The sequence below is a fragment of the Populus alba genome, chromosome 13, assembly GCF_005239225.2.
Source record: "Populus alba chromosome 13, ASM523922v2, whole genome shotgun sequence".
Lineage (NCBI taxonomy): Eukaryota > Viridiplantae > Streptophyta > Magnoliopsida > Malpighiales > Salicaceae > Populus > Populus alba.
In genome coordinates this window covers 15,688,278-15,707,632 of record NC_133296.1, presented here as the reverse complement: position 1 = coordinate 15,707,632, position 19,355 = coordinate 15,688,278, and the positions used below count along the sequence as shown (strand labels likewise).

The following is a 19,355-nucleotide window of genomic DNA, read 5'->3' as shown; positions in this document are numbered from 1 at the left end:
ACTCGAATTTGTGGTGAAAGACCAAAATAAAACCACTGATCTTATTTAATCTGTTCGACTTACATCCTTTCCTTTTTGCAACTGTTTATTTTCTTCAACAGCAATCATTAAGCTTAATAGGAGAAGGAATAGGAAAATCAAAAGGGTTCTGATGTTGAAACCTAGGCTTAATGTAGTGTTTATTGTTGCGTCCACAATGCTTTATCTAATATCTTGATTACTTAAATATTTTTATAGTTTATACTATATTTAATATTTATCTGTTTATTATTTATGATTACAACAATATGTGATGGAGATTAAATTATAACATTGCTTATATAAAAATAATTTAGTAATCTTAAATTTAAAAAATTGTTGATAGACCACACTAAACAATCTCAAGACTACAAGGACCAAATAAATACAATTAACCCTTTAAAAGAAGAAGACACGACGTTAGTCACCCAAACTGCTGCCGTTACATGGCCACTCAATGAGTTTCTTTAGAATCTTGAAAACAACAAAATGGAAGAAAAGCCAGACGCCACCGCGACCGCGACCGCGACCGCGACCGCTATCGCCACCGCCACAACAGTCACGAACATTAACGATCTCCCACAAGACATCCTGATCCGCATCCTCTCTTTCCTCCCCACACTAGACACAATCACAACAAGCCTTATTTCCACAAAATGGAAACCTCTTTGGTCCTTAGTCCCATCTCTAAACTTCTCTTACACTCATTTCCCTCCTTACAACAATTTCTCCACAACCCGCCAATTCTTTTCAGAATTCATTGACCGAACACTAATTCTCAAACCCCAGTTGCCCCTTAAAAAATTCAGGCTTGAATTCATCTATGAGGATAGGTATCGGTACCATGTTGATTCATGGGTACGTTATGCAATCAAGAACCAAGTTTTAGAACTTGATCTTGATTTCTTTATTGATAAAAGTTTTCATATTTTTGAACCAGAAGCAAAACCCAATTATGATTTCCCTTTTTCAGCTCTTAGAAACAGTAAAGTTAGAGTCTTGAAGTTGTGTAGATGTGATTTGACATTGCCTGCTAATATGGAAAGTATGAATCTCTGGTCAATGAATGAGGTTTATTTTGATCAGGTTTATATGACTGATGACACGGTTTTGGATTTGTTCAAAGCTTGTCCTAATATCGAGGTTTTAAAGTTTGAAGATTGTTATGGGATGGAGAATTTGAGGCTTTGTTCAGAGAAGTTGAAAAGGCTGGATCTTTCTAGTTTTTATACTGCTGAGAGAGAATTGCATTTGGAGCTTGATTGTCCTAATCTTGTTTGGTTGAATATTGATTGCTTTGAGATGGGGCAGTTTTGTGTTAAAAATTTGTCTTCTTTGGTTGAGTTTCATACTTTTATTGTGCATGGATTGGAGTACTATGGTCAGTGGTGTAGAGTAGTGAAGCAGCTTCATCAAATTGCACACATCAAGCATCTCGTGGTGCAAAATTGGTGGCTTAAGGTATTGCTCTGCAATTTTTGTGTTTGTGTTCATTACTGACTTAAGTGTGTAATGTTTGCATCGGTAGCAATGTTGATTTATTTAAAAGGTTAGCGATTCTTTTTTTCTTGTTTTTCGTAAGTTTCAAATGCTTCAGAAGTGAGCCTTTGGTTTTTCTTAGACGTGATTGTGTGGGAAAATGCATTTTCTAAACGTGGAAGGAGGACTCAGAATAAGGTCCCCTAGCTTGTCATGAAAGGTTGAGATAGGTGGGATTGGTAAGGCTTGGTTTCATTTGAGATTTTCACGAAATCTTTTGTTCATCATCACTACTGTGTATATACTCAAGGTTTGTTCTCTGCTGGATAGATATTTTGATTACGTGAAAGGAACTGATTAGGGATGGATTTGTGAGGTTTCGTCTGTGGATTAATTTCCCAGCTAAATGAACTCTAAGTTAAAGCTCACTACATGGTTATTAATGCTTAATATGTCCTTTGAGTAACCAGATGTCAAGGATTAGTAATGTGCAGGCTGTGCATTGAACATTTTAACAACTCTCTTCCATTCTATCATCCTTCTTTGCAAACTACGGATTCACTGTGTGAAGCAATTGCTTGTTCTTGTGGCCAGTAATCAAGGAAACTGTATGGAATCTGTTTGTATAACATGTTTGGTTATCAGATTCTTTGCACATAGTAGTGAAAAGGGCCTCACTTTGCACATGCTTTGCTAAGCAATTTTAGACTGAAGAATTCAAGAAAAGGATTGCTAGGAAAGCCATGTTTGCATATCAAGATAAGCTTGAGTGCCAGTGGTAGTATTGTCAAGCTTTTTTGCGTTTAGATAGAAAAAGCACCGTCACAATATTCTGAATTTCAAATATTCTTTTCTTGTGATCAATGTGCTTTACCTCTAGTTTGGAGCAGCTGATTTCCTCTTGATTCAAACATCAATCATTATTTCCAAGTGGTTTTCTTGAAAGGAAGAAATTCTACTATTAACAACTTTTACTCTTATGTTATGAGCAACTTGATAGTGGCAGCTCAAAATTATTTTTAAATTGATCATCTTATGAAATGATCATATGATTGCTTTCCTTGCATGATGCTGATTCAAAAAGCTTGCACCCAAGGATGTTTTTCCTAAAGATTTTCTGCTGTACAATCTTAAACATTTAGAGCTACAAACCGGGTATACCACATATGATCTTCTTGGCATGGCTGCATTGCTTGAGCTTTGCCCCAATCTTGAGACGATGCACCTTGATCCCCTATACAAGGTAGTTGAAGATGTAAGTATCCCTACACAACTTTTGCAGTTCCAACAGGCAATATGTTCAATACAGACCATGTTTGCAATCTTTTTTACTATCTAACGAGTAAATAAACCATGTTTCTCATTTTTCAGGAGAGTTTATCAGAAGAACTCTTAAATAAACCAATTAATCTCTTCATGCCAAACCTCAAGGAAGTCAGGCTGAAAGCATTCGTGCCGGGACAAAATCAAAATCAATTTAGTCAATTTGTGTCCCTCCTGAAAAAGCAAGGAGTTGTCCTAGAAAAGATTGTTCTAGTCTCTTTGTATAATGGAACGTCACTTCCTCCCGTTATTCTGCGTAGAAGGCCTCCAAGGGCTGAAGTTGACGAAGAATCTTCACTGCATGTTGAAGGAAGCCCTGAGCGCTGAGGTTCCCATTTTCATTTCTTCATCTGGTGCCTAGGAATGGGTGGTGGGCAGCATTTGTTTCACTGTAGCACCTTCTCGAATCGGTCCTCCGTTTCTTTGCTATTTGCTCTTAGCTTCTCTGAATATTTTAGGAATTTTTAGTTGAATTTTGTTGACAGTCATAATTCTTTCTAGACAATCATAATCTTCAATTGATTAAAAGCTAGGAATGCTGTGATTCTTGCTTTCCATTTATGCAGGTGTGTGAGTTTGGAACTTTTTTTTTTTTTTTTTGAATAAAGTGAGTGTCCAGGTTAGCTTGTGAATATTTTGACTAGTTTTATGGGTCCTGAAGTTAACGATCATGTAAATTTTTAATGGCATTGAGATTTATAAAACTTGAACTAATAATTTCTAGAAAGCAAACTTAGAATCTAACCAGTTGAATTATATTTCTAGAGTTGGAACTTTTTTTTCTTGCACATGATGCTTCCATGCATGGTTATCAAATCCCCCAACCCTAGCCAATATAATTATAGTATATGATTTAAATTTAAAAGGAGATGGTTACCAATATACAAGAGATTAACATTTTTAAGAGAATTTTGTTTTCCATGGTTCTTAAGAATTTCTTTAATTTTAAGAGAAAAGATTGTCATTCAATTTTATTTTCACAACTAATACATATAGTTAAACTATAAAAATAAATTTGATGGTAAACAAACCTTGCATCTTCTTTAAAATTCTTCAATTTTAACCTTATAGCCTTAAAATTATTCTTAAAAAAACTAAAATTTGAAGCTGATTTAAAAATACCTTCTAAAAAAAAATCATAAATCATAAATATTTTTTGAGATATATTTTCTAAGAAATAAAAAATACACTTTGTTGGGCCTTACAGGCCCATGGTTTGATTCGGGCAGTTAAGAACTGACCAGACAGATCCCTCACAAAAAAGCGGCTCTTCTCCTCTTTTAACTCCACCACCGCTGCCGCTAAACACCTCGAGCATCCACAGTATCGCGAAACAAATGGGAAGCGGAAGAAGAAGAAGCGGCGGTGGTGGCGGGGGAAGCGGAGGAGGAAGAAACCAAAGACTGCTTAAACACCACATAGACACCTGTAACAAAAAATTCACCACAACAGACGACATGGTCCACCACCTCCGCAATAGCTACCCCAATTACCGCCGCATGGAACTCAAAACCCTAACTCGCATCGTCCAGCAAACCCTAAACCAACAAACACCGCCGCCGAAGAAATTCAGAAAACATGAATTGGAAACAGAATCCGATTCCGACGACGAAGAAGCAAACCTTAGCACGACTGTGAGTAAGAAGCAGAAGCGAATTGATGAGAGTGAAGAGAAATTGATGCAGATTGAAAATGCGTATTCTAGAAGAAGGAGTCGAAATCGGGGCCCGATTTTGGTTTCGAGTTCCGATACGGAGTCCAGTTCGGAGTCGGATTCGGGTTCGGATTCTTCGACGTCATTAGAGCCACCGAAGTTTGATTTGATGAAATCAATGTTAAGGGAAAGTTATGGGGTTGCGGAGAAAAATATGGAAGTTGAGCTTGCTAATGATAGAAAAGAAAGTATTACTAGTAAAGTTGACATGATTGAGAGAAATAGAGGGGTAGGAAAGCAAAAAGGAGAGGACTTGGAGGTTAGTTTGGGGAAACTGAAAGGTGGGCTTGGTGAGGATGCGAAGGGGAAGGAAGGGGGGCCGAGGTTTAAGGATTTAGGGGGTTTGAGTGGGATTTTAGAGGAGTTGGAAATGGAGGTGTTTTTGCCATTGTATCATCCAAATGTGCCGCTGAGACTTGGGGTTAGTCCTATAAGTGGGATTTTGTTACATGGGCCACCTGGGTGTGGGAAGACTAAGTTGGCTCATGCTATTGCGAATGAGACTGGGGTGCCTTTTTACAAGATTTCTGCTACTGAGGTTGTTTCTGGTGTTTCAGGTATGGAGTTTCATAAGGGAAGTTTTTTGACGTGGGTTTTGAAGGAAATTTGCTGTTTTGGTGTTTGAATGTGCCCTGTTTCTTGAGTCTCGCTGGATGTCATTCAATTTGTTATCATGTTGCAATTATGACGTTGAGGAGTCTGTGAGTACTCTATTTTATAAATGCAGAATCATGATGGTATTTGTTTGTTTTTCTTTACTGGTAGTTCTAATCTTCTAGATTGCATATGATTTGTAGAAATGTAGGGTTTTAGCGTCTAAAATGTGGTTATCATGCTGTTTGTTGGGATGTCTTCCACTTTATGAACACTAAATTGTGGTGTTATTTGTTCTTTTTAAATGGTTTGTGTAAATAGAGGCTTTTTAGTGATTGAAATTTGATTATAATGTTTTGTGATGTGGTGTTGAGTGTTTGAATTAGTTTTGTGGTTGTTGCTCGTGGATGCCATTCATTTGTTTATTTTCTTGAACTAAAGAAGTCTACCATGACCAGAAATGCAAAACCAGAGTGTCTTTAATGCCTCTTTTCCCCTTAATGATCTGTTAAGTGAAGTGATTTTTGTTTGCAGAAATTAGGCTTTTGGCTGGTTATAATTCCATTATCACGCTGTTTGTTATGATCTTGGCTTTTTTTAACTTCCTATGAGTGAGTCCCGCAATGGAAAAGCTTCAAGTGAAGCTACTAACATGACTGACATTGGTTCATTGGGTAATCTCAGGTGCATCGGAAGAAAATATCCGAGATCTTTTCTCTAAAGCATACAGGACTGCACCATCCATCATTTTTATTGATGAGATCGATGCAATTGCTTCAAAGAGAGAGAATTTACAGAGAGAGATGGAGAGAAGGATTGTGACACAATTGATGACTTGCATGGATGAACATCACAGGCTAGGAAAACCATCTGATGACAGTTCAAGTTCAGAAAGCTCCAATCGAATACCTGGAAATGTTCTTATTATTGGAGCTACAAATAGGCCTGATGCTGTTGACCCTGCACTAAGGAGGCCTGGGAGATTTGATCGCGAGATTAATTTAGGTGTTCCGGATGAGAAAGCTAGGGTTCAAATTCTTTCAGTGCTTACTAAAAATTGTACTCTTGAGGGTTCTCTTGATATTTTGCAAATAGCTAGGTCCACACCAGGTTTTGTTGGAGCTGATTTGAATGCTTTGGTTAACACCGCTGGTAATCTTGCCATGAGGAGAGTTGCTTCCCAGAGAAAATCTGAGCTATCAGGACAATTGACAGAGAAGGAAGACAATGAGGATTGGTGGAAGCAACCTTGGTCGCCTGAGGAGATGGAAAAGCTTGCCATCACAATGGCTGATTTCGAGGTAATCTGGAACTGCATTATCTGTCATTGTCTCAAGCTCTCTTACTTCAAGATTGGTGTACTTCAACTTCTGTTTATGCTTTAGCCTATGACTTTCCTGTTGATGAAAAGCTTTTAAAAACTCCATTATGTTTTCTTTGGTGTACTTCAACTTCTGTTTATGCTTTAGCCTATGACTTTCCTGTTGATGAAAAGCTTTTAAAAACTCCATTATGTTTTCTTTATTCCTTGGTTTGTTTGACATTAGGATGACAATTAATCCCCTTTTTTCACTTGCAGAAAGCAGCCAAGCTAGTTCAGCCCTCATCGAAAAGAGAAGGATTTTCTACTATCCCTAATGTCAAATGGGAAGATGTCGGTGGTCTTGATGATATAAGGGATGAGTTTGACCTCTATATCATTAGTCGTATAAAGTATCCTGATGATTATCAGGTAACTGTTACACTTTCTCTGCCCCCCTCCCTTCCTTTCCTTTTCTGTTTAAGTTTCAAAATGAACCGATTTATATATTTTGATTTTCTGTTGAATGTAGTTTCTGCAACATAATTGTATCTTTTCAAAGCACTTTATTCCTCTTGATAAGGGATTGCACATTATTGACGTCTAACAAATAGACAGTATTTCTTTGTTTGGTTAATGCTTGATAATTTTCATTTCCTTTGCCTCCTTGCATTTATTCTAAATTGCAGTTTGCACTAGGCTGTAACTTCATATGTATTGTATTTATTATTTTTAAGTTCTGTTAGATTTAGCATGACAACATAGTTGTATTGTTCTGGTTGATTCACTTACTAATCACACGCATTATTTGTAAATTCAGAAATTTGGAGTGAATTTAGAGACAGGGATTTTGCTCTATGGACCTCCTGGCTGTGGCAAAACAATGATCGCTAAGGCTGCTGCTAACGAGGCAGGAGCTAACTTCATTCATGTGAAGGTGAGTCCTTCCATTCATTCTTAACTCATTTTTTTTTTCTCCATTCAATTCTTTTTTGGTGCCATGATATCACAGTTTTCTTACTGAATCTGTTCTAAATCTGTCTCAAAACATTAATGATTGTGAATTCCATAATTTATCAGGGTCCTGAACTTCTGAATAAGTATGTTGGAGAAAGCGAACTGGCAGTTAGGATGTTATTCAGTCGTGCAAGAACGTGCTCGCCATGCATAATCTTCTTCGATGAGGTTTGTGGCTCTCCTTTCTTTGTATTTATCGGTATCCAGTTATTTAATTTGACATAATGGAGACCTGGATTGGAAAGATAGATGAAATATTTGGCACTTCTCATACTCTAATGATCTCTGATATTTTTTTTTGTGTATGTTGGAAATTGTACGATACTCTGTATTTGGATTGTTTTCCTCTGAGATCTATTTGACTTCACTTTGTGAGATTTCCATCTAATGACCTGTGTCGTTAACAATGGTTTTTTTTCTGGCTGATGAGGCTTTCTTTACTTTGTGCACTTCTATGTTATCTGAAGTCCATTAAATTTTCTGTCCTTTGCAACAATTTATTTTGTTTTTATACAGGTGGATGCTTTGACAACAACGCGTGGAAAAGAAGGGGGGTGGGTTGTTGAGAGGCTCTTAAATCAGGTCAATAAGATGCAATGACATAAACTGAATTAAAACATCTGTTTTTCTCTATGTAATCCATATCATCAACTTGTTCCTAGTATATGTCAATTGAATGCAATGCTTATAATTGCAGCTGCTTATAGAGTTAGATGGTGCAGATCAGCGCCCTGGTATTTTTATCATTGGTGCCACTAACAGGTACGCTAATCTCTCTCTTCTTTCATTTTCCTCTCATCTCCTCTCCACTTCTCTCACTGAAGCTGGTGTCTCTGATGGTAGACCTGAGGTGATGGACCCTGCTGTCCTGCGGCCTGGTAGGTTTGGCAAACTTCTTTATGTCCCTCTGCCAAGTTCAGAGGACCGTGGATTGATCTTAAAGGCTCTCGCAAAAGGAAAACCTATTGATCCTAGTGTCGACTTGGCTGCCATCGGTCAAATGGAGGCTTGTAAAAATTTTAGCGGGGCTGATCTTAGGAAGCTGGTTTGTCTTTGTTTCTATTAGTCTCGTTTTTTTTATTGACACATGTTAGAGCTGGAACACATTCTAATTCTTGTGATACTTTCAAGAGGTCTGACTTTACTTGACCAGCCTTTGCTTGTTAACTTGGATTGGAATTATTTCCCAGATGGAGGAAGCTGCAATGACTGCTTTGAAGGAGGCCAAGAGACAAAGACGTTCGAATGAGACTTCAGGTACAATCATGGCCGCACAAAACGAGCCAGCAGTTAATATCACAGCCACTCATTTTGAGCAAGCCCTGGGTAAAATTTCACCATCCGTGTCAGAGAAGGTATAGCTCTCTCTTACTGGTGTCTAATAACACAGAGCAGAAATCCTCGCTTATATTCGTCTAACCCCTTTTTCTTTGTAAGCAGCAAATACAATATTACAAAGCTTGGTCAGAGAGTTTCAAAGCAACATGAGAAGAGACGCAAACTAACTTTTGATGATCTATAGAAGATATTGAGCAAGGAATCCTTGAACACAACTCATTGCTTGCATCGACAATACTCGTTGGTGAAAATTTTGCTAGTCCTTTCACCTGAATTTAGTTGCACTAAGTTATTTGGAGGTGCGGGAAGCTGTCTCCTGTGTGGAAATTTTGTTTTTGTTTTTGTATTTTTGTGTTGCCATTTTCTTCTCTTCACATGTTTGTTGAGGCAGATGACGAAAGCCCAATCTTACTCTACCAATACATGTGATAAAAAGGTGTGCTCTTGAATGAAATAAAAAGAGTGCCTCGTCCTTTATCTCTTTTTTTGGGTTAAACTTCAGTTTTATCCTTATAGATTCATCACTGTCACTCCTACTCCAATAGTTTGAAACTTCTCAGTGTTACCCCTATAGTTTCCAAAATTGATTATGTTTATGAGTTAGTATTTTATATATATATATATATATATATATATATATATATATATATTATGATATTTATGGTTTGTAAAAAAATGAGAAGATATAAACTAGTAAGGGTAAAATTGAAACATTTGAAAAACTATAGCGGTAACATTGTTGAAATGTTAAACCATGGGGTTGAAGAGGAACATTGATGAATCTATGAGGTTAAAATTATAGCTCACTTTTTTAGGTTCTTGAAAGTATTATTGCTGAGTGTCATTGGATCGATGCAAGCGCCAATTGAAGAACTAGAAGGCTTCTTGTACTTGTTTATCTAAGCAACCTCGTTGACCCTTTAAACCATCAGTATTGTTGCTCAGGTTCAGGGTGTTCTAGTTTCGAAACTTTTGGAGGTGGTAATTGCCTGAAAAAAGAGTGAGAGAGAGCATTCAGATGCACTCGAAGCTGGAAAGTGGATTCCTATCAGTAAAATTGTCAAAAAATGAGTTTCTTGGTCAACAGAATGTGACTGATGTCTGCCAAAACCGACCCTTCTCTGATTTGCTTCTGGATTTGTTCTTTGCAAGCGTAATCAAGTAAGTTCAAGAAGATCGCTGCAGAGTCAAGAACCACCACCACCACCACCACTCAAAAGCCTAAACAACTTCATCAGAAGAGATTCTCTACAGTCCACACCCTCTTTTATTCCTACCAAAACTGCCATCCAAACCTTCTGAACTTTCCACAAATGGCTCGAAATCTGATACAAAGCTCCGTTGCCTCCACTTCCCTTACCCTTCCTCTGAATTTATCAACAAAACCTGCCTCTACAAGCCCCCCCTTTCCCCTCCTCCTCTCCACAAGTTTACTTCCAACTTGGCTTCTAAGACTATCATGATTAATGCATAATGGTATTGACCACCATGTGAAAGACCTCGAGCTCAAGCTTTCCTCATATTGTTCTGTTGATGCAGAAACTCCAAGATTCCCCTTCTTTTTTCTCAGAAACGGGTGTGTTAAAGATTTGAGGCTTGTAAATGGCAAAATCTTGTGAATATGGTTTCGAAGGGGCTTGAGCAATTAAGGTTAGTGTTTCTTGTGTTAAGTAATGGTGTGGCGTATGATTTGATTTGTGTGTAAATCTCGAAAAATCTGTCTATCGATGTGTGTCATGGATTGCAGGACGTTAAGATCTCCTTCGTTGAGAGTTACTGAAATGCAAGTGAATGTTGCTCACTATCTTAAGCTACCATGTCTCTGAAGGCTCTAGCAATCATAAAACTATTCTTCCTGTGGATGCTGACAGCTATAATTTTGACAATCATAGACATCCTTATTTGCTGTCACACCACTGAAATCTTTTCCTGCTTTTCCAAGCAAACTAGTTGCTGCAGCATTGTTAAATTTCCCTCTCCATTGACACCCTCCACCTTTTGAAGTAGGATAAGGTGCTGGATAATAACCTAGTTTGTAACTAAAATTGTACACTAAACCTAACTTGATCCTCTGCCCACCACTATAAAAACCTCACTCTATCCCTTCTTTACACATCAAACACTTCAACGATCGATCAATAGAGCTTAATTTGCTTTGGTGTTTTGGTATTATTTCAAGCTTTATATCAGGGACTGTAAAGATGAAGCAACAGCACTCACTCTCCTCTTTTTTATTTTTTCTTCTTTTCCTCCATTGTGCCAATACCTTTGCTCAGTCACCAGCTGCAGCCCCAGCACAGACACCAGCAGCAGTTGTAGCACAACCTCCAGCTACAACCCCAACACAGGCAGCTCAGCCACATGGCATCACAAACGTCACCAAAATCCTTGAGAAGGCTGGACATTTCACTATCTTTATCCGCCTTTTGAGATCCACCCAAGAGGAAAGCCACTTATTCTCCGCGCTTAATGATTCAAGCTCTGGAGTAACCATCTTTGCACCAACTGATAGCGCATTCTCGGAACTCAAATCAGGAACTCTCAACACTCTAAGTGACGGAGACAAGTCTGAGTTAGTGAAGTTCCATGTAGTTCCTACTTTCTTATCGACCTCCCAGTTCCAGACCGTAAGTAACCCTCTCGGAACATGGGCTGGAACAGGTAGTAGGTTACCACTTAATGTCACAAGTTATCCAAACTCAGTGAACATAACCACAGGACTTACCAATACAAGTTTATCTGGCACGGTATACACGGACAACCAGCTAGCCATTTATAAGATTGAGAAGGTGCTACTTCCCAAGGACATTTTTGCTTCTAAGGCCCCAGCTCCAGCACCAGTAGCACTCGCACCGGAAAAGCCTACAAAGGCAGTTCCTGCAGCAACCGTTGAGAGTCCCGTGGCTCCTGTGGATATATCTAGTGCACTTATGTTCGCACATAATAATGTTGTGGGATCAGTTGGCATGGTTGCTGCTGCAATGTTTGCTCTGTAATGTATAAGGGTTTGAATCTTGAGATGAAATTTGGTGGGGTTTGGTCTGGTTTTGATGTTATATTTTTCTGAGCTGTATTGAATCTGTTGAGTAATTTCGATCTTACCCTGAATCCAGTTTGTATGCTTTGAGTTTACGATTACAATTGAGTTTTGAGATTTTATTTAATTTCTTGGTACTTGATTAGTCAAATTTCAATTTTTTTTTTTTCCCAACTATAATCCGGGTGTCATCTAATCATTTCCTAGTTTTCGGGTAGATAATGGTGGTTGGATTGATGAATCAATTTCTGGGGAAGTATACTTACTGGAGAATGAGTAGTAAGTGGAATTTTTGGAGGAGACGAGGGTTGTCAAGCTGAGAAGTCCTATTCAGGGGGTTGCAAAAGCTTGCAAGCTGTTGACATCTTTTTTCGCGGATATTAACTTGCCGAAGGTTCTTAGGTTTATTTCCTCTGGGGATGGTTCTTCTGATCCGATCTTAGGGGGGTGTCGGCTAAGTGGGGGTGAATATGGGGCAAACTATCATGATAACAGAGGAGAGAAAGCTTGCAGGAAATCTGAAGCGAAGGGAAAGTGATTACAAGATTGGTGGAGGAATGAAGGAAGGTGAGGTATGAGATAATGGAGGCCGAAAGAGATTGAAGCGGATTGTCACCACTGACCAGGGCGAAAAACAGTAAGAAGGAAGCAGAAGAGAAATGTCAGAGATGATTTATTTCGATCCGAAGAAGTATGATTCATGAACTTATTGAGTTTTATTCAATCGGAAGTTCTTCCCCCCCCAAGGATTCGACGATCAGGAGCATTAGATTATACATTCATACTGCTCCTTTCTGGACAAATCCCCCAGCATTTCATGCGAAACTTGATTGAGAGAATACAGTTTCTACATTATAATTCATTGAGAATTGTTTCCTGAAAAGCTCAGCCTTAAAGACATGATCATGCTTGATCTTTTCTGACTAGCTTATAGCTAGTGCATCCAAATTCCTGTTTACTAGTCTTTATTTATAGTATGATGATGACACTCACCATTCCCACTGCATTTCCCTCCCCGTTTGCATCGAATTTGTTGATAATACCTCCTTCCTCTTCCCGTTTCAAATTCTGTCTTCGCTCTGTTATCCCCAGTGGATTGATTCTGCCATTAAGGGCAATGTACATGAAATTTACTTCAATTGCTCCCTCGGAGACTTTTCTCTTCCTTTATGCTAAGAAATGGACGTGTAAGATTTTGAGGCTTAAATATTACTTTCAGTACAAAATAATGAGTATCGCCTTCATGGGGCTTGACTTCCTGAGGTCAGTGACTCAACGTTTCTTGGAAATTGCTTTTTACCAGATGACTTTGTGGGTGACTTGTTTTCTGGGCGTGTGAGCTCGGAGAGCGTATCTCTTGAAGGTTGTGGGTAAATGAAGAACGTAAGAAATTGCTATTGAAATCTGAAAGAGCTAAAACTTAGTTCCTTCACTAACAAGGATGCATTGCCTGATATTCCTTGTCCAAATCTTGGATCACTAGAGACTGTTCAATTTAAGGTGGGGAAGTTGTATGGTTTCATTGAAGCAAATATTTCATGCCAAGCATCTTACTGTACCATGTTGTCGGAATAAGTTAATTCTTTGTTGTTGTTGTTGCAGTCTTAACGTTTCCAGTCAGTATTAAGTCGGTGTGAATTAACAGCTGTTTATTCAATTTTTCACAGGAGATTAAAGTATACAAATTAATACATGTTGTGGGGCAATGGTGAAAACATATATTTTCATTGTGATTTTCGAATTCTTACAAGTATGGTTTAAATCAGAATGCAATTATCTTGGATCCGTAACTTTACAATCCTGTTAACTGCATTTGAATATGATACCTATTAATATAAATCATATATTGATGCTTCAACTCATAATTTTAGTTTTTAGATTAAAATTTTTATTTCATAAAATTTAATGATAAAACACTTATGAATTCGAATCTCAATATATATATTTTTTTAAATCTTAAGTTTTTGAGTTAAAAAATAGTTTTTTTGATGGAGTTTTAGTTTCGACATGTTTTAAGGACCCAAGTTTTAACAGTTTTAGATATAGAGATGGGTCAGGAGAGATTGGTTGTCCAAATCTTCTGTCATTACAGATTATTTGTTTTGATGTTAACATTTATGCTCAAATGTTCTGCCATTGATAATTCAGATGGAGCAGCAATGTTAAATTTCCTTCTCCATTGTTGACCTTCCACCTTTTGGAGCAAGATAAGGTACTAGATAGCAACCTAGTAGTAGTATAACTAAAATTGTACATTGCACCTAACTTGATCTTCTGCCTACTACTATAAAACCTCACTCTGTCTCTTCTTTAGATATCAAACACTTCTAAATAAGATCGAGCTCAATTTACATAAGCATTTTTTTTTTTATAGTTTCTAGCAGAATAGCCTGGAAACTTAAAGATGAAGCAACAGTACTCAATCTCCTCCATTTCAGTTTTCCTTCTTTTCCTCCACTATACCAATACCTTTGCCCAGTCACCAGCAGCAGCCCCAGCACAGGCACCAGCAGTAGTCGTAGCACAACCCCCAGCCGCAACTCCAACACAGGCAGCTGCTCCACACGGCATCACCAACGTCACCAAAATCCTTGAGAAGGCTGGCCACTTCACGATCTTTATCCGCCTTTTGAGATCCACCCAAGAGGAAAACCACTTGTTCTCCGCGCTTAATGATTCAAGCTCTGGTGTAACCATCTTTGCACCGACAGATGGTGCCTTTTCGGAACTCAAATCAGGAACTCTCAATACTCTAAGCGATGGTGACAAGTCTGAGTTGGTGAAATTCCACGTGGTTCCAACATTCCTATCCACTTCCCAGTTTCAGACTGTAAGTAATCCTCTTGGAACATGGGCTGGAACAGGTAGCAGGTTACCACTTAACGTCACAAGTTATCCAAACTCGGTGAACATAACCACAGGACTTACCAATACAAGTTTATCTGGCACGGTATACACGGACAACCAGCTAGCTATTTATAAGATTGAGAAGGTGCTACTTCCCAAGGACATTTTTGCTTCTAAGGCCCCAGCTCCAGCACCAGTAGCACTCGCACCGGAAAAGCCTACGAAGGCAGTTCCTGCAGCTAATGTTGAGAGTCCTGTTGCTCCAGTGGATATATCTAGCGCAGTCATGTTCACGCGTAATAACGTGGTTGGATTAGTTGGTATAGTTGCTGCTGCAATCTTTGCTTTATAATGTAGAAGGGTTTGAATCTCGAGATGGGATAAGCTGGGTTGGGTCCGGCAGCGTCTAATTTTTCTGAGTTGGATTGAAAGCTTGGCGTGTGTTGAATAATTCTGATTTTACTTTGAATCCAGTTTGTATGATTTTAGGCTATGATTAAAATTGAGTTTCGAGGTTTTATTTAATTTCTTGAGCAAATTGCTATATATGTACTTGATTAGTCAAACTTCATTTGTTGTTTTTTTTTTTGTGATCACCCTGGTGTCATCGAATCATGCCCTAACTTTTTCTCAGATAATAGTGGTTGTGTTGGTGGTTCTATTTCTTGGAAGTCTAGTTATCGGAGGGGTAGATGGAGTGAGATTTTTGGAGGTTTCGGAGATTTTTCGGCTGAGATGTCATATTAAGAGGTTGTAGTTTTTTGCTTGCTAGTTGTTGCCATGTTTTTTATTGAACATTAGCTCACCGGATCTGGAGGAAGGTTTATAGGATTACTTTCTCCGAGGAAGACTTTTCTGATGCAGAGACAGGGGGGTGTCGGCTAATAAGGGTGAGCATGGGGCAAACTATCACGAGATTAGGGGAGACAAAACATGCATTAGGGAGGGTAGAGAGAAAGAAAAAAGAGGTTGCAGGACAATGGTGAAAGCAGATATTTCATTACAAGTTTTTGAAGTGGTTGGAATCAAAATGTTGTCCTCTTTAATCTGTAAGATTATACATGGTTCTGCTGACAGCATTTGAATGCGAGGGTGAACATAATGCAAAAGAGTAGAAAATGCTAATGATCAAGAAATCAGGCTTCTGAAACAGAACTACCTTTACTAGGTTTATCTCTTGAACTTCTACTGAACTTCATGTGAACAAATCTGCTGTATTGCTCTCACACAGGAACCTTTTAAGATTCCTCAGAATGAATTTTTCTCTAGTTTAAGCAATCCCACATCAGGTTAAGCTCTTTTCTCCTGTTTCAAAACTGCTGGTGTTGATAATTAGAGAAAAGAGAGTGTTGCATAGGATTGTTACTTTAAGCTTGAGGAAGTGGATTCCAATCAGTAAAATTGTCGAAGTTATTTCACAATTTTCATAAACTGAATGTGACAGACGACTGCCAGAAAGACCCTTCTATGATTTGCTGCATTATGGAGGAAAATCGTGGTATTGGTGGAAGTATGATCCAATCATGGTATTGGTGGGCAATTTAAGTTCAATAGAGCGGCAGCAGCCAGCAAGGCAAAGAAAAAAACAACCACAAGCAGTTCCCACCCAAAGCGTAAACAACCTACCAGAAGAGATCCTCCTCCAAATCCTCTGGTCAGTCCTTCCAACCATGACTGCAATCTAAACAGACTTAATATCCCACAAACGGCTTGAGCTCTGGTATAGAATCCCTTGCCTAAACTCCCCCATCCTTCCTCCTCTACGTTCATCTACTAAACCCTCCTCCACCGCCTTTTCTTTCATCCTCTCCATGAATAAAAGAAGATTATGCCATTCAACATCATGTAAAAGAGCACAATTCCTTTTACTTCGAAATGGCTATCTTAAAGTTTCAAGACTTGCGTTTGCATACTGCAAAAATCACTTTTATCAATAGCATGACCTCTACGGGCTCATGTACATAAGGTAAGTGTTTCTTCATTAAGTTGTGTTAAGTGATGGTCTGGTGTGAGATTTGATTTCTGAGCGTGCGAATCTAGAAAATTAGTGATCTATCAATGTCTGTCAAGGATTAAGGATGTAAATATTCATTCTTTTAAGCTAAAAAAGCAAAGATTGGCTATTTATGATACAAAGGTCAGTTTAGATTGCTTGTCTAAATCTTCTGTCATTGTAGATGAATTCTTTTGATGTTAAGAAGCATGCTCAGCTGTTCTGCTAGTGATGATTCAGACAATCATGGACATCTTTATTTGTTGTCACAGCCACTTGAAATGTACCTTTTAGAACCTTTTTTTTTTGCCTGCTTTTCCCAGCCAAGTAGTTGCTGCAGCATTGTTAAATTTCCCTCTCCATTGATGACCCTACAGCTTTTGGAGTGAGATAAGGTACTAGCAACCTAGTTGTATAACTAAAATTGTATATTGCACCTAACTAGATCCTCTGTCCACTACTATAAAAACCTCACTCTATATCTCATCTTTACACATCAAACACTTTATGATTGAGATCAATTTGCATTAGTATATTTGAATTGTTTCGAGCATTTTATCCCAAAAAAATAAGGATGAAGCAACAGCACTCAATCTTCTCATTTTCAATGCTCCTTCTTTCCATTTGTTATATCAATATCTTTGCCCAGTCACCAACAGCCGCCCCAGCACAAGCACCAGCAGTAGTCGTAGCACAACCTCCAGTCGCAACCCCAACACAGGCAGCTGCACCGCACGGGATCACCAACGTCACCAAAATCCTTGAGAAGGCTGGCCACTTCACGATCTTTATCCGCCTTTTGAGATCCACCCAAGAGGAAAACCACTTGTTCTCCGCGCTCAATGATTCAAGCTCTGGTGTAACCATCTTTGCACCGACAGATGGTGCCTTTTCGGAACTCAAATCAGGAACTCTCAATACTCTAAGTGATGGTGACAAGTCTGAGTTGGTGAAGTTCCACGTAGTTCCAACATTCCTATCCACTTCCCAGTTTCAGACTGTAAGTAATCCTCTTGGAACATGGGCTGGAACAGGTAGTAGGTTACCGCTTAACGTCACAAGTTATCCAAACTCGGTGAACATAACCACAGGACTTACCAATACAAGTTTATCTGGCACGGTATACACGGACAACCAGCTAGCTATTTATAAGATTGAGAAGGTGCTACTTCCTAAGGACATTTTTGCTTCGAAGGCCCCAGCTCCAGCTCCAGCAGCAGCCGCACCAGAAAAGCCTACTAAGACAGTTCCTGCAGCTAATGCTGAGAGTCCTGTTGCTCCTGTGGATATATCTAGCGCAGTTACGTTTATGCATGATAATGTGGTTGGATCACTCGTTATAGTTGCTGCTGCAATGTTTGCTTGTCATGTAGAAGGGTTTTGAAACTTGAGAGGAGATATGTTGGGCTTGGTTCCGGTTTTGTTTTATGATTTTGTTGACTTTGGAGTCCTGTTGAAATTTGAATAATTCTGATTTTGCTTTGAATCCAGTTTGTATGATTTGAGCTTGTGGTTTAGATGGAATTTTGAGATTTTATTTATTTTCTTGTTCAAGTTGCAATATATATACTTGATCTGTCAAATTTCATTTTTTCCCCTCACTGTAACCCTGGTGTCGTCTACTTATTTCCTAGCTTTTGGTTAGATAAAACCATTGCCTCTTTGGGGTTTGAGTCCCTGAGGTCAGTGTTTCTTGAATAATGTTTTCTTCAAGTTTGTGGGTGATTTGATTTCTGTGTTTGTATATTTGGAAAGATTATCTGTTGAAGGTTGTCAGGAGTGAAGAATGTAAAGTTCTGTTCTTTAAAGTTTCAGGAGCTAAAGCTTGGTTCCTTCACTAAAAAGAATGCATCACTTGAGGTTGAGGTTAGATGATTCAATTTAAGGTAGGTAGTATTTCAAGGATTTATCAGGTTTTATTGAAACAAGTATTCATTCTTGGACAGAAAAGACCATATTAAGCATTGGAGATTAGTGTTCTGGGTTACTTGCTCATGCGAAGCACCTTACTGCTCTGCCCTGCAGGATTAAGATAATCCTTTTCTTTTCGTTCCTTCTTCTTGAAGTATTGATGCTTTGAAGCTAGAGAAAAGTTAGTGCTACACATTAATTCATACATGCAGTAGGACAACGGTGAAAACAGATATTTCGTTGTGAATTTTGTATAACTAGTGAGCTATTGTCTTATTATATGCAGATGGTTGCTTGTGCAAGTGTAGGATAATACTTATTTTGTTCTTAAATGACAGCTTTTCATGAAAGTTTGTTATTATACGCAGATGCTTGCATTGAGTGGTGTTTATTTTTGGAAGTTCTCTCAGCAATCTCAAGGATTTTGAGTTGCAAAATGATTGCTCGAAGTTGGATCTGCATGGTACAGCTAATTTACTTGAAGTTTTGCCAATCTGTATGTGAAATAACCTGCACATTGCGCTTACAATGGAGCCTTTAAAGTTTAATCTGAATGAATCTTTCTCCAGTTTAAGCCAACATCAGGTTCAGGTTCTTTCCAATTTCAAAACTGCTGGTTTTGTGACCAACAAGAATGTTTGCAGCAGAAAAATTACAGATAGCAAGACTGATAGTGCTTTGCTGATTTTGTAAACCGGTTTGTTCTTTCGCTCCACCACATCTGACATTATCATTTATATATGCGCAGAAGTACTTGATTACTATAACTTTCTTTCGAGAAAAA

General features: G+C 38.5%; 5 protein-coding genes across 5 annotated transcripts; all 5 read left to right on the top strand.

Annotated features, from left to right (window-relative positions):
- The first annotated feature begins 458 nt into the window (after window positions 1-458).
- LOC118028150 (F-box/LRR-repeat protein At3g26922) lies at window positions 459-3,409 on the top strand. Its single transcript, XM_035031689.2, has 3 exons — window positions 459-1,479; window positions 2,582-2,752; window positions 2,869-3,409. The coding sequence occupies exons 1-3, from the start codon at window positions 508-510 to the stop codon at window positions 3,145-3,147; spliced, it is 1,422 nt and encodes a 473-aa protein (XP_034887580.1). The 5' UTR covers window positions 459-507; the 3' UTR covers window positions 3,148-3,409.
- Window positions 3,410-4,069: 660 nt separating this feature from the next.
- LOC118028137 (cell division control protein 48 homolog C) lies at window positions 4,070-9,264 on the top strand. The gene is made up of 10 exons (XM_035031668.2): window positions 4,070-5,091; window positions 5,813-6,429; window positions 6,708-6,860; window positions 7,249-7,365; window positions 7,509-7,613; window positions 7,962-8,027; window positions 8,143-8,207; window positions 8,289-8,490; window positions 8,636-8,800; window positions 8,886-9,264. The coding sequence occupies exons 1-10, from the start codon at window positions 4,158-4,160 to the stop codon at window positions 8,931-8,933; spliced, it is 2,472 nt and encodes an 823-aa protein (XP_034887559.1). The 5' UTR covers window positions 4,070-4,157; the 3' UTR covers window positions 8,934-9,264.
- A 1,620-nt stretch (window positions 9,265-10,884) lies between these two features.
- LOC118028179 (fasciclin-like arabinogalactan protein 11) lies at window positions 10,885-11,947 on the top strand. The gene has a single exon (XM_035031718.2). It carries the CDS (start codon window positions 10,985-10,987, stop codon window positions 11,777-11,779), a length of 795 nt encoding a protein of 264 aa, XP_034887609.1. The 5' UTR covers window positions 10,885-10,984; the 3' UTR covers window positions 11,780-11,947.
- Window positions 11,948-14,166: 2,219 nt separating this feature from the next.
- Window positions 14,167-15,192, top strand: LOC118028190 (fasciclin-like arabinogalactan protein 12). Its single transcript, XM_035031729.2, has one exon. The coding sequence runs from the start codon at window positions 14,225-14,227 to the stop codon at window positions 15,017-15,019; it is 795 nt and encodes a 264-aa protein (XP_034887620.1). The 5' UTR covers window positions 14,167-14,224; the 3' UTR covers window positions 15,020-15,192.
- Window positions 15,193-17,142: 1,950 nt separating this feature from the next.
- Window positions 17,143-18,207, top strand: LOC118028186 (fasciclin-like arabinogalactan protein 12). Its single transcript, XM_035031725.2, has one exon. The coding sequence runs from the start codon at window positions 17,235-17,237 to the stop codon at window positions 18,042-18,044; it is 810 nt and encodes a 269-aa protein (XP_034887616.1). The 5' UTR covers window positions 17,143-17,234; the 3' UTR covers window positions 18,045-18,207.
- Window positions 18,208-19,355: the final 1,148 nt, after the last annotated feature.